This window comes from Hibiscus syriacus, unplaced genomic scaffold, assembly GCF_006381635.1.
Source record: "Hibiscus syriacus cultivar Baekdansim isolate YM2019G1 unplaced genomic scaffold, ASM638163v2 tig00001397_pilon, whole genome shotgun sequence".
NCBI lineage: Eukaryota > Viridiplantae > Streptophyta > Magnoliopsida > Malvales > Malvaceae > Hibiscus > Hibiscus syriacus.
This window is the reverse complement of record NW_024061869.1, coordinates 1-23,387: the sequence shown is the minus strand read 5'-3', so window position 1 is coordinate 23,387 and position 23,387 is coordinate 1. Positions and strand designations below refer to the sequence as shown.

The 23,387-nt window shown below is 35.2% G+C and overlaps 1 protein-coding gene and 1 long non-coding RNA gene across 2 annotated transcripts; both read left to right on the top strand.

The window, feature by feature from the left end:
• The first annotated feature begins 1,584 nt into the window (after positions 1-1,584).
• Positions 1,585-16,782, top strand: LOC120126383. Its single transcript, XM_039144598.1, has 8 exons — positions 1,585-1,740; positions 1,870-2,037; positions 2,224-2,310; positions 15,814-15,948; positions 16,045-16,155; positions 16,246-16,337; positions 16,426-16,531; positions 16,627-16,782. Exons 1-8 carry the CDS (start codon positions 1,600-1,602, stop codon positions 16,681-16,683), a joined length of 897 nt encoding a protein of 298 aa, XP_039000529.1. The 5' UTR covers positions 1,585-1,599; the 3' UTR covers positions 16,684-16,782.
• On the top strand, positions 3,573-15,427 carry LOC120126394. The gene is made up of 6 exons (XR_005516459.1): positions 3,573-3,907; positions 4,008-4,547; positions 4,639-4,674; positions 8,925-9,063; positions 9,173-9,670; positions 15,041-15,427. It is a non-coding gene; the product is annotated as an uncharacterized LOC120126394 (long non-coding RNA).
• Positions 16,783-23,387: the final 6,605 nt, after the last annotated feature.

The window sequence follows — 23,387 nt, the reverse complement described above, 5'->3', positions numbered from 1 at the left end:
TGTAGATATATACCTTATAATTATAATTATTTAAACAAAATTCTATTATCATTAAATTCACTAAATATATTTTTATTTCTTAACACTAAAACCACCTTGTACTTTAAAATTTTTAAGACATCCTTAAATTTAACAAGAGACGTGATACTAATTACAGTTTAATTCATTTGCAATTTTGTATTTTCCTTTACCACTAAAATTAAAAGTTAATCCCATACTCTCTAACCGTTGCTGACCACTACCACCAGTACAGACAGGATTAGGATGTTGAAGATTATGTGTAAATTCTTAAAAAAATGCTCTTAAATCTCATCAGAGTCGAGTTGTTAATAAAAATTACATTTTATGTATAAAATTAGGATGATTATATTTTACAAATTGTTGCCTTTTATGAATAGTGTTTTGGTTTAAAAAAAAACCATTTTCCTATTTTTGGATCAAATGAGGAGGACGTTTTGGTAAATTCAGAGTTTTGAGTTGGCCTCATAAGGACTAAAAAGGTTGCAAGCCCAACCACCCAATGTGCTGCATACAGCTGGAGCTCAAATAGTTAAAGGTATTTAATTTAATGCCGTACTTATGAAAGTATCAAATTACCCTTGGTTTGACACATTTTGGACCAATCGGTTTGGGCATAAAATATTGTTAGCGGTTGGTTTGTGGATAAAGCAGCAAATACTTTCACGAAATCGAATTTTTTGGGTCTTGTTATTCCGGGACCTGTTCCGTCACGCATGTTGCGTAGTCCTAGCACCGCCTCTGACCACCGGCAAAGATCGCCGTAATTATCGAACGGGTATTGGATCCTACATAATATTTTAGATTCCTTTATTTATTTGTTTCTGTTTCTGTTTTTCACCGTTTGGGTCCACGGTCACACCTATCCTGCTGTCTAGTGCCTACCCACTTCGCCTTCAGCGACTATAAGTAGCCCACTGGGAATGGCCGCATTGCTCCTTTTGCAGAAACCTCTATAAAAATCTACTTAGTTCGTTGCCCTGCATCCTCTCTCGTCCTCTGTTTTATTCTCATGTTCTTTGTTTGATCTTCACTATAATGGTACCTTTTTAGAATCTCCACTCGAACTGTAACTCAACTGTCTGTCGTTGAATTGTTTCGGGTTTCTCTTCTGTTTGTTTCCCGGGGAACCGTGTTTGCTCCCGTCATTTTTGCTCCAATTTTTTTCTTTGCTCTTCCCGTTCTTTTGCTGTTAAGCCTTTCCAGTTTGTTGCTTCTCCGTGACCTCCTGTACACCGTCATAATAAGGTATAAATTTTACTAATTAACTTCAATCTTTAATTTCAATTTTTCTTATTTTTTTTGAACGATTTGCAGCCTATTAATGAACCATTGGAGACTTTTTTTTTCTCCTAGTAGTTTTTATTGGCGCTGATTCGTCTTGTTTATCTTGTATCAAATTTTATCTTAATTATTATATTTCTTTTGCAAGAGAACAAATTTTGTGAAATTATCTTCTTAAATTTGATCATCTGATACAGTTTTTTCTTTTCTGTTTTGATGATAGCGAGTGATACAGGGGTTGAAAGCTATGTGTTTTTAATCAAAATTTTGTTTAACCTGTTTCTTAACTGTAGCATAATGGAACGCTTTCGAGATGATCTTCAATACGTTGTCAATGAGTACTACGAGGTCAATGATTTCGATACCGACGATACCTTCGAACCTGAGCCTCAGAGGGACACCTTTGAATTTGATTCCATTGACTCCGATTTTGAATCGGTAAGATTTTATTTATTTATTTATTAGAACCTTTCACGATTATGCCTGATTCTCATGATTTAGATTCTAGAATCTGTAATTAAGTTTCCATAATCAATATAAAAATATGTTGTGGTTATTTGAAAACAGAGTAAGCCAAAAACTGATACATCAGCTGAGGAAGCTAGAAATGGAAAAGATATACAGGGAATTCCTTGGGAGAGGCTTAATTTCACTAGAGATAAATACCGTCAGACTAGAGTAAGACAGTACAAGAACTATGAGAACCTCTTTGGTTCTCGTGAAGAGATGAAAAAGATATGTTTCTGCATTTCTTGCCATATCTAAACTCTAAAGAGTTTTTTATACACCTTTTTTAAGTTGGAGAAAAAAATACGAACGACGAGAAAGCTGTTCAATTATATGCAGCTGTGTCTCAAGGACCTGGAGTTCGTTTCCAAAAAAAAATATGGCCAAATAATTAAATATACATTTTGTTGACAGGAGTGCTTGCAAACAGAGAAGGGAAAGACCTTTTATGACTTTCAGTTTAACACAAGACTTGTCAAATCGACAATTGTTCACTTTCAGGTGGAGAATTTGCTCATTATTTTCAATTTTCAGTACTAATCAACTATTTGTTTTCAATTTCTTTCCCATTCCTCGTGTTGTTGTTTCCTTTCTTTATCTTCATGAGAAGTATGTTCGAGCAGAATTTGGCCTTTTAGAATGTCATGAGCCCGCTATATCTTGAGAGTATCTGTGTTGTAATAATGGGTTGATTATGAGCTGTTTGATGCCATCTCTGTTCCATATATTTCTCCATCATTTCATCTTTGGTTGTGGTGATTCATGTAGTTGTCCTTCGCTAGGTTTGAACTTCAATTATCTGCATATCAGTAGTCTCATAGTGTTGCAGGTCCTATTGTAGTATTGTTACACTTTATCCATATTTAATCCATTATAGAAGCCTAGAAGGTATGAATTTTACATATGCCTCCTGAGACCTTAGGCTTGAGGATGTGTGTATATATATTGTTATAAATGCAAATTAGATCTCTTATAGTTAACTTAGAGCGGCAAACTAATTTCAGAGTGATAAGATTAGACACGTGTTGTTGTATTTTGATTCAAAATTGACTTAAATCTTTCCGATGTTTTCTTCTTCTTCTTTTTCTTTTTGTATTAGTTTCATGTATTTTTATGTACCTCATCCGAGCCATCAAGATGGGGTTATTATTCACAGAAATCCTTTTTTGCAGATTTGTGAAGGATGCATTACTTTACACTTGCTTATGTTAACAGTTACACGAAATGTAAAATATTAAAAGAAATATGGACAGAGGTACCATCCTGATCACGGATCTTGATGCTTCATGGCTGTGGTATGACTTGGGGTTTTGAAATTTTATTAACAATTTATAGTTGTAGCACTTTACATTTCTAGTTGTTCATAAACATGCACTGATTCATACAATATGAATAGTTCAACCGTGTTGTCGCAGTCTGCTCCTGCATAATACTTGCGCACGCAACTGCTTTAGTATACATCAACTTTGAAGCTCATGAAACTATGTTTATACGTAGTCTTCTTTGAATCTATATGAGCCATGGGTATAGAAATTCATCGACATATCTTGTGATTGTGGTCTTCTCTTTGCATTAGTTACGTTTTCTTTTTAATTGTTGGTGTAATATGTGGATTAGGAATACATTTTATGTTGCATGTGAATTATATGGATTTAACCTGTGGCATTTAGGAATTCTATTTCTCTTATTTCAGCCTTTACAGGAGGTTGGGAGTAATTTTTAAGCAGCTGACGCGATAAAGATGCTTTGATTGTATGGTATGATAGGAAGCATGTAAGAGTCCTCCGTCGTGATTGCTGTAATTTGAGCATAGATATATGTCCCACACCTGAAGGGCAATTAATACTTGATCTGCATGAGTACCCAGTTTGTGTTATTTGATTTATTGCCCAATATTATTGTTTTGGATGATCTTCATGTCATGTCGAGTCTTCTTCTCTGATTTATTTTTGCATATTCATCCAGTAATCAAGTGTTGTAGATTGAGGATAAAAGAGAAGAATTATCGAAGAAATGAGTTATAGAAGAAGAAGAAAAGGGAATACAGAAAGAAAATTCTCATTCATTCAAAACATGGAAAAGAAATGAGCTCAACAAGGTATTATTTAGTTACAATTTTCGTACGGCAAATCTATTAATGCCATCTGGCAATATATAATAACTGAATCCTTAACAGATAGATTCCTTGTGCTGTGCAGGTATTGGGCCAAGTGATTGGGTTGCTCCATCTCGTTCCAATCTTCAGTAGCCCATCTCCACTTCATCAGATAAGTCCAACTCCAACTCCTTTTGTTTTTCAATTCCTTTTTTGATTTCAATCCCCAATTTACTCTCTCGAATCCCTAACCCTTCTTTCTCCAGAATCCCTAACCCTGCTTCTTCCATTCCCAATTCGTGCTCGTCCTTTCGTTCTTCGTCTTCTTCTCCAACTATAACAATACCCACTCCACGAGATGAGCCTTGTCCCCAAGGATCAAACGCAGGGAACTGTCCACGCAGAAACGTATAATCTTCCCAAGTATCGTTCGATTCATCCAAGTTTTGCCATCGAATCAAAAGCTGAGTAACTGTTTTTCTATTTCTATTCACGATTCGTCTTCCCAAAATTTTCAAGGGTTTTATTTGGAACTGACCATCTTCTTCTATGGCAGGAGGATCTGTAGCAGTTACTGATGAAGCCCCGATGAATCTCTTTAGAAGGCTGACATGAAAGACAGGGTGGAGTCTCGAAGAAGCAGGTAAATCCAGTCGATAAGCTACTGCACCAATTTTCTGGAGTATTTTGTATGGCCCAAAATATTTTGCTGCTAACTTAAGATTTTTTCGCAGGGCAATCGAAGATTGTCTATAGGGCTGTAACTTCAGGTACACCAATTCTCCAACTTGAAAAACCCTCTCTGTTCTGCTTTTATCAGCCTGCTGCTTCATTCTGTTACTAGCCAATTCTAATTGATGCTTGACTAACTGCCTCATATGCTCTCTGTTAGCCATAATTTCACTAACTGACTGAACTGAAGTATCTGTTGGCCAAACCATAATAGGTGATTTGTAGCCATATAAAGCCTGAAAAGGAGTCAATTTTAAAGTTGTATGGTAAGTGGTGTTGTACCACCACTCTGCCTGAGGTAACCATTTAGCCCAATACCTAGGCTGATAAAAACAGATGCCCCTCAAATACTGTTCTAAACACTGATTGACCCTCTCTGTCTATCCATCCATTTCAGGATGATAAGTAGTGCTAAACAGTGTCTTTGTACCCAATTGTTTCATCAATTCTTTCCAAAACAAACTAGTAAAGGTCTCATCTCTGTCAGAAATGGCCATTTAGGCTGGCCATGTAACTTATATACATTGTCAAGGTATAGCTTAGCAATATCTGCTGCAGAATAAGGATGAGATAGAGGTAAAAAATGACTGTATTTGGTGAATTTATCCACAATGACCAAAATACAATTTTTCTTAAAGGAAGTAGGCAATCCTTCAATGAAATCCATAGTAATGATTTCCCAGGCTTGTGTAAGAACAAGCAAGGGCTGTAGCAAACCAGGTCTTGCTACATGTTCCACCTTAGTTTGCTGGCAAACTTCACAACTTTTCACATAAGTAGCAACCATAGCTTTAAGATTTGGCCAATAAAAATTTGACCTAATCCTATAATATGTAGCATGTGCCCCAGAGTGTCCCCCTTGAGGAGAATCATGCAAAGTCTGTATAATTTTTAGCCTCAGGCTTCCTTAGCTCCAATATAAACCCTCCCATCATATCTAAGAACAGCCTTAGAATATTTCCATTTAACATCAGCAGCAGGATTAATAGCTAGAATGGAAATCCAATTTTGAGCTGTAGTATCATCCTTATAGCTATCTTCAATCTCATGAACCCAAGTAGGAACCAAAACAGTCACTCCCATAGCTAAACACTGAGCTTGATCCTCCCATGTTCTAGATAAAGCATCAGCAACCACATTTGATTTCCCTTTTCTATACTGAATAGTATAGTCTAATCCCAATAGCTTGGTCAAACCTTTCTTCTGAATGGTGATAGTTAACTTCTGCTCCAATAGAAATTTCAATGGTTCATGATCAGTTTTAATAACAAATGGCTTACTCTCCAAATAATGCCGCCATTTAGAAACTGCCAATAAAATAACAAGATATTCTCTTTCATAAATAGATAGAGCTGAGTGTATAGGACTTAAGGCTTTGCTTAAATAAGCAATAGGTCTTCCCTCCTGTGAAAGAAAAGCCCCTATACCCCCAGAACTAGCATCTGTTTCAAGACAAAAAATCTTAGCAAAATCTGGTAGTGCTAAAACTGGAGCAGAAGACATAGCTTGCTTAAGATCCTCAAAAGCAGAATAAGCAGCCGAATTCCATTGAAACCCATCCTTTTTCAACATCTGTGTCAGAGGCCTGCTAATAATGCCATAATTCTTAATAAATCGCCTGTAGTACCCTGTCAGACCCAGAAATCCCCTAAGAGATTTAAGGGATTTAGGCTTAGGCCAATTATGCATAGCTTCAACCTTACTAGGATTTGTAGACACCCCTGCAGCAGATATAATATGACCCAGATATTCTACTGTAGTCTGTCCAAAAAAACATTTAGAAAGTTTTGCAAATAATTGGTTATTTTGCAAAACTTCCAACACCAACTGTAAATGGTGAACATGGTCTGCCATACTACTGTTGTACACCAGAATATCATCAAAGAAAACCAAAACAAATTTTCGAAGGAAAGAATTAAACAATTCATTCATAAGGGCCTGAAATGTAGCAGGAGCATTAGTAAGGCCAAAAGGCATTACCTTAAATTCATAATGGCCCTGGTGTGTTCTAAATGCAATCTTGTAGATATCTTCTGGTTTAATTCGAATCTGCCAATAGCCTGACCTCAAATCAATTTTGGAAAAGTAAACAACCTCATTTAGCTCATCCAACAAATCTTCCACTATAGGAATAGGAAATTTATCCTTAATAGTCAGACTATTTAATTGTTTGTAATCCACAAAAAACCTCCAAGTGCCATCCTTCTTTTTAATAAGAAGGCAGGGAGAGGTAAAGGGACTCCTGCTAGGTTGAATGACAGAAGAAGAAAGCATTGTAGTTATCTGTCTTTCAACCTCAGCCTTCTGATTGTGAGGAAATTTGTAAGGTCTTAAATTAACTGGTGAGGCATTCTGTTTCAGTGGAATGGAATAATCATGAGACCTCTGAGGAGGCAAGCCTTGAGGTTCATCAAAAACTGAGTTGTATTTCTCCAATATAGGTTGGAGTTCCATAGGAATAGAAGAAGAAACCCCTACCATAGTTAATAGGATAACATGGCCCATAATATCAGAATCCACTACACTCATTTTTAGTAATGTAGCTCCTGAAATTTGTTGTAATTCAGTTGAGGGATGCTGCCCTTGAATACAAATTTGCTGCCCTTTATGATCAAAACACAAGGTCATATTATTAAAGTCCATTAGTATTGGACTAAATAATTTCATCCAATCCACTCCTAAAACCATGTCACTTCCACCCAGTTTCAGTAATCTAAAATCATGCAAAAAAGTATGTCCCTGCATCTGCCACTGTACTTGATTGCATCTAGCAGTACTGAATAGTTGTTGGCCATTAGCCACAGTGATAGCCAAAGGATGAGGGGTAGTAATCTGAATGCTAGCATCAGCCTATTTAGGGGTGAAAAAACTGTGTGTACTGCCACTATCAATTAGAATATTCTGTGGTTTACCTTGAATATTGCCCTGTATTCTCAAGGTAGTATGACCAATAGAGCCAGTTATAGCATTCATAGAGATTTCTAGTGTTTCGTCTTCTGTTGGAGGAGACTAATCTGAATCTGCAGGAAAAAAATCCACTGTAGGAGTGTCAACTTCCTCAGTAATCATGTTCAATTGTCTGTTTTTACATTGATGTCCTGAAAGATATTTTTCCCCACATTTAAAGCAGAGATTATTCTGTCTTCTGTAGTCAATAAGACTCTGCTTAGGATTTGATACTGCTGTAGGTTTAGTATTGCCTGGCAGTGAAGATGGTTTAGAAACAATAATGGGGTTTGGGTAGGGTGGGGTTTTAAAAGAAGGCCTCAGTCTTCTGTTCTCAAACTCAACAGACAATTCATAGAGCTTAGCTTGTTTACAAGCTTCAGACAAATTTTTAGGATCTAAAGCCTTGACTCTATGCTTGATATCATCTCTGAGTCCACTAATAAAAAGAGAGACAAAAAATTCCTCAGTTAAAGTAAGATTTTGCAATAACATATGAGGTTGTAACTCCTCAAATCTTTCTTGATAATCTTCCACAGTCCCCTTTTGAGTCAATTTAGTGAACTCTTCTACAATGTCAGAGAAAGATCTGTCACTGAATTTGTGACATAGATCAGCTTCGAATTCATGCCATGTTACATTGTGCTTTTGCATTATATAACCATCAAACCATATTTCAGCCTTGCCTGTTAAATACATAGTAGCTACCTCTACTCTCTGCTCAACAGGAACACCACAAATGGAAAAGTATTTCACATTTTTGAAGCCACCCCCTAGGATTAATCCCCTCAAAAAATGGTAAATCAATTTTAGGTCTATGCCACATTGACCCCAAACTGATAAAAAGAACTCCCTGGTCCCCTGTTTTCAGCTTCCATTCCTATAATAGGTCTATTGTTACTGTTTTCACCCACTTGATTCTCAGGCCTAGAACTATTCTTATGGGCTAAACAAGCATCAGTCTTGTCTTTCAATATTCCCGGTTCATCAGTTTTATAAGTGAATCTTGATTTATCCTTTACTACAGTCACCAAAACATGATTTTTCTCCCCATTTTAAGAGTTATCAGGTGTGTTTACCTGATCACCTTCAGACTGCTCTTGTTCTCAATCTCTGCTAGTTAAAATCTTCAAGAGTTTTTCCACATATCCTTGGTTGGTAGCCATTCTAGTCTCCATTGCAGTAATTTTGTTCTCTTGGGCCTCCCACCATTTAGGTGGATTAGAATCATCGTTACCCTTTTTCACCAATGTTGTCAATTCTTCCATCTGTTTCTGTAACCCAGCTAAATCTGCCTCCATACTCTGATTTTTCTTTGTCATGCTCATGATTTACTTGCCAGAACCGAAGCTCTCGATACCAATTTGTTGTAGATTGAGGATAAAAGAGAAGAATTATCGAAGAAATGAGTTATAGAAGAAGAAGAAAAGGGAATACAGAAAGGAAATTCTCATTCATTCAAAACATGGAAAAGAAATGAGGTCAACAAGATATTATTTAGTTACAATTTTCGTACGGAAAATCTAGTAATGCCATCTGGCAATATATAATAACTGAATCCTTAACCGATAGATTCCTTGTGCTGTGCAGGTATTGGGCCAAGTGACTGGGCTGCTCCATCTCGTTCCAATCTTCCGTAGCCCATCTCCACTTCATCAGATAAGTCCAACTCCAACTCCTTTTGTTTTTTAATTCCTTTTTTTGATTTCAATCCCCAATTTACTCTCTCGAATCCCTAACCCTTCTTTCTCCAGAATCCCTAACCCTGCTTCTTCCATTCCCAATTCGTGCTCTTCCTTTCATTCTTCGTCTTCTTCTCCAACTATAACATCAAGTTTTAGGAATGTCTTGCCAAATGCTGTGAATAAGTTGAATATTTTATCTTCAACTTTTAAGAACCTCACTCGGTGAAGATGTGTTTAGTGGAGGTGTATAGATCTATGCATTGTCAATGCTGCTGTGTAGTGTTTCACTGTTGGTTTATGTTTTTCCTTCCTAGAAGAGGTCTGGAGTGATAGGTGCATTTAAATGACCTCGTTTAGGTTATTGAATAGATTCTAGGAAGTATTGTGCTATGTGAGTAAAAAGGTGTTGAAATAGAGAGAAGAGTATTGAGAAACAATGGTTTGAGTTTTCCATTGATTAAGAGTGGATATATATACACAAGATGGGGCACATAGAAATAAGAAACTAGCCTAGAGTTAGTGGATTAAAACTAATTACAAGGCACATAAATAGGAGACTAGCCTAGAGTTAGGGGATTACAACTAATTACATGGCACATAAATAGGAGACTAGCCTAGAGTTAGGAGATTACAACTAATCACAAGGATATTATAATTGATTACAATAATTTAAAATTTAAATAAAATCTGTTATAATTAATTCTCTAATATGCCCCCTCAAGATGGAGCTCCGGAGGAGACACCAATCTTGACCCTTAAATCTTGGAATCAGCTTCGTGGAAGCGGTTTGGTAAGAGCGTCGGAAAGTTGATCTGCTGAGGAAACATGAGTAACACGAAGAGCACCTGATTGAACTTGACCCCGAATAAAGTGATAGTTAAGTGCCACATGTTTCATGCGCGAATGAAAGACTGGATTAGAGCAGAGATAGGTGGCACCAACATTGTCGCAGTAGATAACAGGCGGTGTAGGAAGAGTGATGCCAAGTTCTGTGAGAAGGGAACAAATCCAATTGAGTTCAGAAGTAATAGCGGCAACTGATCGATACTCAGCTTCCGTGAAGGATCGAGCAACTGTACGTTGTTTCTTGGATGACCAAGAAATAGGATGACGACCAAGATAGACAATATAGACACTCGTTGAGGTATAGTCATCTTTGTTTCCACCCCAATCAGCATCTGAGAAGGCATGAAGGGAAAGTGGATTTGCCTTGTGAAGGAATAATCCATGAGTTAATGTGCCACATAGTTATCGAAGCAGTCATTTTGCAGTATTCCAATGTTCAGACGTCAGGCGATGCATGAATTGAGAAAGCTTGTTAACAGCATATGCTATGTCTGGGTGAGTGAGGCTAAGATATTGTAGACTGCCAACAATTGTTCTATATTTTGTGCAGTCAGTTAGAGCTGTACCTGAATGAAGTGTGAGATTTCCATCTGTATTAAGTGGTGTAGCAACAGGTTTTGCACCAATCATTTTTGTCCGGGAAAGAAGTTCAGTGATGTAGCGCCTTTTAGTAAGCAACAGATCGGATGGAGTGGTTAGAACCTCAATGCCGAGAAAATAAGACAAGGTGCCAAGATCCTTGATTGAAAATCTTTGTGCCATGAGGTCAATGTAGCGCTGAATAATATTGGTATTGGTGCCTGTGATAATAATGTCATCCACATAAACAAGTAGATATATAGTAGTGTCACTTGAGTGAAGAATGAATAGGCAAGTGTCTGCATGAGAGTTTGTGAACCCAGACTCAATGAGGAATTGTCGAAGTTCAAGGTACCAAGCCCGTGGGGCTTGCTTGAGTCCATATATAGCCTTCTTTAGTTTGCATATATGTGTTGGATTGTCTTTATCAACAAATCCTGGAGGCTGGGCCATGTAGACATCTTCGGAAAGATGGCCCTGAAGAAAGACATTATTAATATCCAATTGTAGCCATTGCCAACCTCTACTGAGTATCAGGCTTAGAACAAGCCGTATTGTTGTCGGCTTGACAAACGGACTAAAAGTGTCATGATAATCCACTCCAGGTCGCTGATGAAAGCCTTTGGCAACTAATCTAGCTTTGTACTTGTCAATAGAACCATTAGGAAGCCGTTTAATACGAAAAACCCACTTACATCCAACAAGGTTCTGCAGAGAAGTAGATGGAACAAGCTCTCAAGTTCCATTCCGAACAAGAGCATCAAACTCATCATTCATAGCTTGTCTCCATTTAGGATCTTTTAGGGCTTGAGAAACAGTATGAGGCTCAATGTATGATGGTTGAGAAATGATAACAGTGAGGTTTATTTTGGTTAGGGGTTTGTGGATGTTGTTTTTCGATCTAGTGGTCATGGGATGGGTATTTTGATGGGTGGGTTGCGCTATTATTGAAGCAGAAGAGGTCTTAGAATTGTGTGGTTCTAGTGGTAAATGGTCGAAGATGGTTTCTTGACGATTAATTGAGCTGTGTTCGGGTAAAGGGAGGCTATGGACAGGGATCGACGGTCGACTGATGAGGAAGGGCAGTGGTCTGTTTGGGTATTTTGTGACGGGTGTTGACATGAGGAATCCCTTTGTGGAGGCGTATTGAGTGAGCCACTTGAAATTGGTAAAATTTGGACCAGGGGAAGCCATTTGGAAATGATCTCTGGGGTGGTACACGATAGATGGATTTGGTGAGTGCTAAAGGGAAAGAAGTTTTCAAGAAATTTGACATGACGAGAAATGTATATTTTAGAAATGGATAGAGCGAGACAGATATATGCACTTTGTGTTGAATAGTAGCCAAGAAAGACACAAGGAGTGGAACGAGTGTCAAGTTTATGCTGAGAATAAGGACGAAGCCACGGATAACATAAGCAACCAAACACCCGAAGTTTAGTGTAGTTGGGTTGAGACTCAAAGAGTTTCTCAAAAGGAGATGAAAGATGTAATGTGGGTGTGGGCATACAGTTGATGAGATATACAGCAGTGGCAAAAGCGTAAGTCCAATAAGTTAAAGGCATTGATGCATGAGTAAGGAGAGAGAGACCAGTTTCAACAATATATCGATGACGTCGTTCAGAAAAACCATTATGTTCTAGTGTATGGGGTGTAGTAAGATGTGATATACCATTGGTGGAGAGGAAACGATCAAGGGCTTGATATTCACCACCATTATCTGAATAGAAGGTAACAATTCGATGTTTAAATTGGTTTTCGACTAATGCCTTGAAACGTACAAAGACATCATACACATGAGATTTTCGTTTAAGGGGATAATACCAAATATATCGTGTATAATGATCAACAAAATAACATAGTATTGAAAACCATCAACAGAATAAACAGGAGAGGTCCAGACATTAGAAAAGATAAGTTCAAGCGGGTGAGATGAGGTTAAGGTAGAAGAAGAAAATGGAATTTTATGACTTTTATTGCAAGAACAGACATTGCAATGTGTGAAGGATGATAACAAACTAGACAATGGTAAAGGAAATTTGGAAACAATATTTTTCATAATAGTAAATGATGGATGACCTAGTCGAGAGTGCCACTCGGACGAAGTGGTCTTGACACTGGAAAATGCAAGCAATGGTGGAGAGGAAACTGAAGGGGATGTAGTCGGCCACTCATATACGCTATCCTTAGATTCACCCATCAAAAGGATTGTTCCTGTGTTTAGATCCTTCACCTGAAAAGCAGAGGGTGAGAATTCAACAGAAACATTGTTATGAGTGCAAAGTTGATAAATTGAAATTAAGTTCTTTTTCATGGAAGGGACACAAAGGACATTTTGTAAAGTAAAGGTGCGAGAGGAAGTAGGTATGGTGGTAGAACCAATATGTGTTATGTGAAGAGCCGATTCATCACCAATCATGACATCATCAGATCCTTGGTACGAGCTATGAAGAGAGAGATTGCTCAAGTCAGATGTAACTAGGGATGGCAACTCAACCCGAATCCGACGGGTTCCGACCCGACCCGATCGGGTCGGATTTTTTTAAAAAAATTTCGGGTTCGGGTCGGGTCGGGTTTTTTTAAATGCACTGTTTGGGTCGGGTCGGGTCGGGTTTAGGGTAAAAAAATCCGACCCGACCCGACCCGAAAAATATATATAATTTTATCTTATATATTTAGGGATAATTACAATAATATCCCTCCATATATAATTTTTTTCAATTAAGTCACTGTTTTCATTGAATTAAATTTTTTTTTTTATTATTTCGGGTCGGGTCGGTTTTCTAAGTCATATATTCGGGTCGGGTCGGGTCGGGTGAAACATTAATTTTGTCGGTCGGGTCGGGTCGGGTGAAACATTAATTTTGTCGGTCGAGTCGGGTCACGGGTGGAGAACCCTTTCTTCTCGGGTCGGGTCGGGTGGCCCAAAAACCCGACCCAACCCGACCCATTGCCATCCCTAGATGTAACGTGGTGAGATGCTCCACTATCCAGCAACAAAGTAGGTGTAGTGTTATTGCCCAGAATAGCATGATTGGCTCGTGGTTGCCAGGGTGTGAAGGGGCGATATCCCTGAGAGCCTTGAGGACGAGATGTTGGAGATTGTTGATTAGTGACAAGTCGAAACATCGGGCATCGTTTGGCAGTGTGTCCTTGAGTGCCACATACTTGACAATGACCCAAATAAGGTTTGGGTTTGCGTTGATCATGAGGAGAAAGTATAGTGGTAGGGCCTGATTGTTGTGAATTAGTGGCTGATGGACGCCAATTTGGATGGAAAGGCCGTGGGATTTGCCGTGGCTGGTAGTGATAGGGAAGATGGTTGAGCGGTCTGAAGAGATGCTTCTTTGTTGAGAAGTTTCTCATGAAGTTCAGCAAAAGAAATTGACGTGTCACGGGCATTAATGGCATCAATGACAAATTTATACTCATCACTTAGTCCTTCTAGAACCCGATCAATAAGATCCTTATCATCAATTGGCTTCCCTAGAAGAGCAAGTTCATCGGCACGAGTCTTTATCGCCTGCATGTATTCACTAATTGATTTTGAGCCCTTGTTACACCGCTTTAATTGTTCCTTCAATTGTTTAATATGACCACGAGATGGTTTGGCGTAGGTATTAGCTAAGGTTTGCCATGCATCAAGGGAAGTGGTGGTGCGGGCAATAAGCGGTTGCAGTGAAACGGAGATGGCACCAAGGAGAGCGCTAAAAAGGAGACGGTCCTGCCGCTTCCAGGTTATGTACGCCAGATTTGGAGATGTAACACCATTGACGATGGCGGTGGGTTGTGGTGGAGTTTGAGTGCCATCAATAAAGTGATGAAGATCATAACCTTCAAGAAGAGATTGGATTTGAAAGCTCCATGTGAGATAATTGGTGGATGACAATTTGGTGATATTGGAGAGATTTATTGTAAGGAGAGGATGTTGAGGATCTTGAGAATTTTGGATAGTAATAGGATCGTTGGTGGAAGAAGTCGTATGAGAAGCCATTGAAGGGACAAGTGGCGTAGTTTTAGATATATGTATATGAAGGATCGTGGTGTTTTTGAAGAAAATATGCTCAGGAAGATTAAGCTCGTGATACCATGTTGAAATAGAGAGAAGAGTATTGAGAAACAATGGCTTCAGTTTTCCATTGATTAAGAGTGGATATATATACACAAGAAGGGGCACATAGAAATAGGAAACTAGCCTAGAGTTAGGGGATTACAACTAATTACAAGGCACATAAATAGGAGACTAGCCTAGAGTTAGGGGATTATAACTAATCACAAGGATATTATAATTGATTACAATAATTTAAAATTTAAATAAAATCTGTTATAATTAATTCTCTAATAAAAGGATGGGCCTTATTCAATCTATTCATAACTGTATGTAATATCTATGCATTATGCTGCATAAAAAATAGTCAGGTTTATATTTCTTTGCAATTTTTTTTCTTTTTAGTGGAAAAGTTTCCATGCATTAGTGAATTTATGTGAATGCGTTTCCCTTTTATATGCATTTGTGTTCTTTTTTTTCCTGCACATTATGCTTGCACTCCTGGTATATTCGTATTTGTGTGCCTCTTCCTTGAGAGATATCTTTAAGGTACATACTGTTAGTCTTGACAATTTTCCTGGCTGTTTTACCATTCCTAGCTCTCTTGATTTGCTTACGAAAGTCGATGGTGCTTTGTGTCACCAGGGTGAACTGTGTGATAATCATAACCTTTTATCATCATGCTTTGTCTTTTTATATTCATCTAATTTTATATTTCTTTTATCATTTTTGTTTTATGTGGCATGTTTTCATGTATACCTGTGATTTTCTTCTCTTCGTGTCTTATTTCTATAATGGGTATTTTGAGAGTGGGGTGAAGAATGAATTGTGTATGGGGACAAGCAAGGTCAACCAAGGATTGTATTATGGATGGAATCAAATAAATTTGTCTCCTAGAAAAAATATCAATAGAAAGCATATGGGTTTATGGGGGTTGTAACCTGTAATTATGACCCTGACTTTGGTATGAGGTTTTTTTTAATGAGGCCCCTATTCTTATAAAAAAAAAACTGTAATTATGACCCTACATATTTTTATGCCGAACTAGTTTCAATCTTTTCCCCTTTGTGCAGCTTAGAAATCTATTATGGGCTACATCAAAGCATGATGTATACCTCATGGAAAATTACTCAGTAATGCATTGGTCATCACTGCTTCGCAGAGGTGAAGAAGTACTGAATGTGGCTAAGCCAATTTTTCCCAGCCTGGTTAGTGAGGATGACCGTGATTAAATGCGACTTTGGCTAATAGCTTTATTCAGAGGGAATGTGTGTTAAAAATCTTTTTTGTTGATATGTTTGTAGAAACGTCCTGGATTGCTATCTCAGCAACTCTCTAGAGTGCAGATCAGCACAATGGCAGTTAAAGAGAATTTCATGGTAGCTGGTGGTTTTAAGGGGGAACTTATTTGCAAGGTATGTGTTTGGTTGGACAGTGGTCTACTGATTTGATATTCTATTTGCAATGTGGCTTATGTTTTTCATTTGACTCTTCCGTTTGATCAGTACTTAAATCAACCAGGGGTGGCATTTTGCACAAAATTAACTGCGGATGATGATGCAATTACCAATGCAGTGGATGTGTACCGTAATCCTAGGTGAGAACTACTGATTCTCTTAGGTATCTTGAACAGTTTTGATGATACTTTGTGGAAGGCAATGAGCTGAAAACATTTATATTCTCAGTGGTGCAATGAGAGTTATGGCTGCAAATAACGATGCCCAAATTAGAATTTATGATGCTGAAACTTTTGCTAGTGTTAACCGCTACTCATTCGACTGGACTGTAAATGTAAGTGCCAACCTTTAAAAGCCTGCTTTTGGTTTCTTTTTGTCATCCGCTTTTATGTACTTGTTCCCTATATTATGGTTGTGTGCTCTTTCTAGAATACCTCCATAACAGCTTGCTATAGTTCATCCGCAGACGAGATAACCACTATCTAGATTCCATGTTATAAAATGCCAGAGCCGCTCTTTGATATCAGAGGCAAATTATTGTGAATATCTTATAATTAATTAAGGGGTTGTTTCGAAATTTCCTGGTCTAGTTATTAGTATATCCTTCTGGGGCGAGAGGAGCATCAGGTTTAGTTTAAATTGCAGCAGACGACCTCAGTAACATGTTTCTGTGAAGGTAATAAATTTTCTTCAGTAGCAGAAATGAACAGAAAAGTTTTGGTTTTGTAAAGCTTTTGGCAATCGTGTGTAGCACAATCGTAATTGTTCTATAAACAGTAACATCTTATGTTATATAACACATTTAATAAGTAATTATTGTATTATTTTATGTACATTAACAATATTGTATGTGTAAATGTGTTTGTTGTCTATATCGTGTCGTGTTATGTATATATTTATACGTATACGTTTAATTTTGATTTTATTATGTGAAGAAGTTTGAAGGTTAATAACAATCCACGAAGACGAATGAAACTGTGGCTGAAGTGTACTTCAGTTTTGTCGTGAATAGGTTAGAACCGAGGGCGGCTGCAAGTGTGTTCCAAAGTGCCGTGCTAAAATTGAGTTCCGATATTTTGTCCAAAGTTAATAAAATATTATTGCAGCTATCAACCTCACTGGGGTCTCAGAACTTGAAAACTGTCCTGAAATCGACTCGTTTTACACTTTACGCACTGTGACGTGCTGGTAATAAGGACTTCATAATAAAACGAGTTTCACTTTTGAGGTTTACAAAAGGGAAGGAACCCATTGTGGACATTGAGGGGGGTGAGGCTGTCGGCTAAGTTATAATTTGTGGGCTCAAAGTCGTGATATTGTAGTAACGTTCTTAGTATTATTTGGATAAGACCTTGTGAATGCATCTACGTCTTAAGTGCAGTCTCAGTCGTACTGGATGGTTACAGAGCTGAATTGTATTGTTTCGTGTAATTAATTTCTCATCCAGATTGGTCCATGTCTCCACTGCGTTACAGTTATAGATTTTTACGACTGTTGCCCAACACTATTGAATAGGACATAGAACTACTACGCAAGATCTTTAAATGTATTCTTTTTTGGGTGTTTGGCAAGCGCATGAACTGTCTAAAATTAATGAGCAATGGGGAAATAGTTTCAATAACGGAAATCAAATACCATTCTAAATTGAAGCCTTTAGGATGGTTGCAATTTGCGAATATAACAGCTAATCACTTTCTTAAGAAAAGAAATAATAACCTATTCTAAAACAGTGTTATGTGGTGGGAAGAGTTCCTTGATAAAGTGAAAAGATTAAGATAATCAAATTTTAACTTATCAAGTCAAAAGAACATTTATCTATAATCGTGAAATGAGTTTTTAGAGTCTAGTATATATTCAAAAATAACTCTCAACCATTTGATATTACATGCTCACACTCCTGACATTCATGGTACTCAAACTCGAAACCTCAAAAAATATCAACATTTCATTTACTATCGAGATCACTTAATTCATGCGAGCATAAGGACATTTTATATGAATCAAGTTAGGTTGAATTACATGAAAAATAGACGTCACATAACTCAACCCACGTCGACTCAAATAACTTGGGTTGGGTTCAAAACCTATCCAACCCAAATTGCACCCAAACTACAAAATCATTGGTTTCACTCATGTTTTTATTATTTTTGGGATTTAAAAACAAATAAATTCTTACGACTAAGTAATAGATGATTAAAAATATTACTTATCAATAAATTCAAATAATTTTTTTGAAATAAACAATTTAATTATGTCTAAGTAATAGATGATTTAAAATATTACTTATCAATAAATTTAAATATTTTTTTTGAAAGAAAGAAATTTAAATAATTTAAATATAATAAATGTACAAATTAAGATGAATATAAAGTGTAATTTAATATTTATAAGGTTTTATCCATTCAAATCCTTATTTCTAATACGATAACAAACATATTTGCATATGGCTAGGAAATAATTTAAAATGTTTTCGTACAAAGTGAAAATAATTATTAAAAATTATATATTTTATTTTTTATTTAATTCAATATAATATTAAAATATTAATTTATATAATATACGAATAAAAAATAATGAAAAATAGTGTTTACATTTTAAAAATAAAAATATAGTATTTAGAAGAAATAAAATTTATATTATAGAAAATAGAACAAAATAATAATACTTCACACATAAAAATAGTTAAATTAAAATTTCTTTTATTGATAGATAAGTTTAACTTGCTTTTGTAACGTCTACATCGCAGTTCAATTTAATTAATTAATTTTAATCAGTATGTTATTTTCCCTAGTTACATTTTATTTAGAAATCAAACTCTATTTATACAGGTTTCTCCTAAATATTCAAACAAAATATTACTGTTAAAATCATTCAAGTACTTAAAAATAAACTTAAAATAATGATAAAAAATATTTAAGATTTTGTAAAGTAAACATTATTACACATCAAATATAATAAAATTATCAAATTTTAAATAATAAAAATCAAATATTTCAAAAAATAATGAAAATTGAACCTTTTTTATTGTGGAAGCAATACTATTTAAATATAAATTATTTATTGTTTGATGTCAATACATCTATTTAAATATTGTTATGACTTTGTTTAATAAAATTATTTATATATTAAAATTATTTTTGTTATTATATAAAAGTTAATAATGTATTAACTTGATTTCTTTTTGTGGTTCGTTTGTCGATGTAGTCATATATGTTCGTATCTACCTTTTATTCAAGTTTATTTGATTAGGTATTTAATTTTTTTCTTATATAGTTCTTGTGTGATCTTAAGTAACTAGTTTTTTGTGTTAATGATTATATAAAAATGTTCTTATTATGTATTTTAGTTTACAATTGTTGTTGTAAACTTTATTATAATTTGAATATTTTCTATTTTTAATAAAATTAGTAACTTTTATCTTGTCAAAAATAATGTATTAAAAATATTCTTTTAGTAATATAATAAACTATAACGATTATTTTTAAGGATTTGAAAATTTCTTTAAAACTCTTATTTTTATGAATTAATAGTAAAGGATTGGACTAACAACTTGTTAGTTTAGTAGTATGATGTACTACATTCTTTAAGTAATGTCAGATATTCGTATCTTGATATTTACGAATAAGCAAATTGAGTTTGTGAGGATCATCCCTATAATGAATCTTTGTAAAACAATGATTTGGATTAGTTGATCGATAGATCAAAGACCAATGATTAATTAAACTAATAATAAAGGATTGGATTCCGGCTAGGAGTGTGGAATAAGCAACGGAATTAAGCTCTCATTTTTAACAAGTTGAAATATTTAAATAAATAAATCTGCAAAACTTGGGCTTCATATTTAATGAAGAAAAATTTGTGGAACATAGTTGATGGATTCCTTTTTCATATTTTATTAATGTAATTGTCACTCTTCAAACTTGAAAGGGTGCTCATAACTTGACCCTTTTTAAGCCTCATAAATTAGTCGTTGAGACCAAATTAAAAGTATCAAGCATTGAATATTTCTTTTATATTTTATCAATGAAAAAAATGAAGTTTAAATATACAATTTATATTTGAATTAATCATTTTTTTTCTAAATTAATAATATCTAAAGTTATTATAGTTGGCGTTATTTCATCTTGAGGTAGTTTGAGCTACAGCCAACGGTACTATTTGGTAGGAAGATATGAATTTCCCCACCAAAGAAGATGCTGCTGTGTCAACTTCAAGAACACAGATGAATACGTAATACGTTTGCACTTGGAAAATGGGATGGCTGGAAATGCAAGGAAAGGTTTATAGTAATTGGGGTTAGCATGTGGCAATCTCGTGAAAAAAGTTGAGCTATGGAAAAATTTCCCCATGAAAATGTATGTGCGTGTGACGTAAAATTCTAATAAAACTAAAAAATCACGAGAATTTCTGTGTCGGGAAGGAATTCACGGCAGACAACCTTGATATCCAAATCCAAATTAATCCTTAGTACTTGAAGACTTATTTCAGTCAAGCGCGAGAGAGAGAGAGAGAGTTATCTACTTTTTAATCTTTTTCCTTAATTATCGTAACCACCAATACTATGTCAAACCTATTCCTGCTATTAGGTTGGGTGGGAACAGTCAACTTTATTTTTAGTGATAAAAAAAGGGGGGATTCTGAAAGTAAGTTTGAAAAAGTTGCAGTGAATAAAATGTGGAAGAGCGCAAAGGAGCAAGTTGATTTGGTGTTCTATTCGTATACCAAAACACGCAACTCGTGATGTTAATTTGTATCTGTGGGGAATAAGATGGAACTGTTTTGGAGATATCGTTTCCTGTGATTTACTTTCGTAATTTTTTTAGCAGACTTGTGTTTCCGGTTTTCTAGATGTCTAAGTTAGCCAATCAAACACGTTTTGCCCACTGGATTTCCTTTGTTTTGTTTTCCTTTTCGAAAGTCTTTTTCATTTTAGAGAAGAATTGACTTTGGGTTGTTTAAAAATACATGTTTTTAATTTCTCTTGATGCCTAAATTTAGTGTCTAAACTATATTATTTTTTTTTCGAATAAGTGTTTACAATACTTTTTGAACCATTCAGGTGACTAACGTTACAAAAGTTACCATTTTAGGTGATCATGTTGTCAACGGCGTTAATTTCTTCCGTTAAGTGACACATGTCAGATAGTTTTAAAAATTTTATATAAATTTTAGAAAATAAAATTATATATTTTTTTAAAAGAAAACAATGAAATTTTAAAATAACCCCAAAACTTTGAAAACTTTAATTTCAACCCTTAAATTCACGCCTACCTTCATCCTTTGTCGTCAACGAAACTCAAGTCGACCTCACCTTCCCATCAACAAAAATCCCTATGAAATCATGGTTATAGAAAGGTAAGACATGGTGAGGATATATTATTTGGGTTTTTACTTTATACTTGGAGTAACCCTATTATAAAGCTATGGTTCAACTATTCATTTGGGCTTATTCTTACTCTATATATATTGATTTGTGTAAATTTTGTTTTATACCATTTATTTCTTTTAATGTCATATCTTTTATTTAAGAATTTAAGTTTAAGGGTTTAAATGTATAATTTATGATTTTAAAGTTTTAATATTTAGAACTTAGTATTTTAGATTTCAAGATTTAAAATCAAAATAAATAAATTCTATACAATTTATTTATCAAATAATAATCCATATTTAAAATTAGTGGGACATCCATTGTAGAATTTCTCATATTAATTATAATAAATTATATATATATATATTTAACAAACCCTTCAACTTTAACTTTGTAAATCTCAAAATGAAAATTTTGTCGGAAATTTCGGATTTCCCCAGCCGACAAGGTCGAGGGTTGGCCTAAACCCGACACTTGGGGCAACTAAGTTAACCAACACTTCAGCCTACGGTTTCCTAACCCCTCAAATTTCTAAGTTGAGTTTCTAATCCTAGATTTGACTAATTTCTCAATTAATAATCCCCAAATTACACTTTCTAATTTTCCAATTAATAATCCCCCAAATTACACTTTCTTTCCTCGTAGCAAGATTATATTTTCTAAGAGCATCTCTAGCGCCGCGTTGGAGTAGAATTCAATCTCCACTTTGGAGACTCCAGCGTTGCGCCACTTTTCATCTCCACTTTAGAGTGAATATGCAATTCACGCTATATATAACGTGCTACTGTAGTTGCGCTACAAATTTTTTTTATTATAATTTTTGTTTTACGAAATGCACTAATTGAGCATTTATTGAATGGATATTCTAATTCGGAGAATTAAAATATATAATTATGTAACTTATGTTTTTTCGCATTATTATTATGAATTGTAATTTTCTTATTTATTTGTATTTTCGCAATGTTATTTATGAATGTTTTATTATGCTTTTTATCTTGATATTTTAGAAATGTATATGTTTTATTTTATATTTGCAAAATCAATATTATAATAGTTAAATATTGTGAATAAAGTAGCGTTGGTGGTAATGTAGAGATAGTGCTGGAGATGAATTACTGTTTCATCTTTAGAGTAGAGATAGAGATGCTGTAGAGTAAAAATGAGGGTTGAAGATGACCTAACACGTAATGAACATCACATCCACGTAGAACCACCAACAGAAACTAGAAAGAAAGAAACAACTTCACAAATTCGGGCGTTGAAAAATGCGCTCTACTCTCTGAGGGTGGGTCGAAAATTCCAGCACTACTCCATTCACTCTCATCCCTCATAGTCTCCGCACGTGATTCGTTCAGCAGTAAACTCAACCATGGTCAATCTAAATTAACTTCGGTCAAGTCTAGCCAAAATTAGTTTCAAGACTTAGAGTTCTGCCTAGGGGTGTGCAAAACTACCCAACTCACCGATCCATACCTAAAAAAATAAGTAATTTTTTTTAAAAAATTACTCGGCCAGGTCAGGTACCCGACCCAACATTTCTCGGGTCGAACCCGAGTCATAAAATTGAAGTTTTTCGGGTACCTGGTTACACGAGTACCTATTATTTTTGTAATATCTATATATATATATATATATAATATATATATATATATATATATATATATATATAATGGATTATTTATATTATGGATTATTAGATTTTGTATTTCGAACTTTTAAATTTTATGTTCGGATGTTGAAGTATGTAATTCGAAGTTTCGAACATTTAAATTTGTGTATATATTTTTTAAAATTATATTTGAAAATGAAAAGAAAAATGGTA

Bases quoted from the DNA above. Each gene is read 5' to 3' on its own strand.
- LOC120126383 (XM_039144598.1), top strand. From the start codon at position 1,600: ATGGAACGCTTTCGAGATGATCTTCAATACGTTGTCAATGAGTACTAC. The intron at 2,038-2,223 runs ATATGTTTCTGC...TTTTGTTGACAG, and splicing joins CTCGTGAAGAGATGAAAAAG to GAGTGCTTGCAAACAGAGAA. The intron at 2,311-15,813 runs GTGGAGAATTTG...CCCTTTGTGCAG, and splicing joins CGACAATTGTTCACTTTCAG to CTTAGAAATCTATTATGGGC.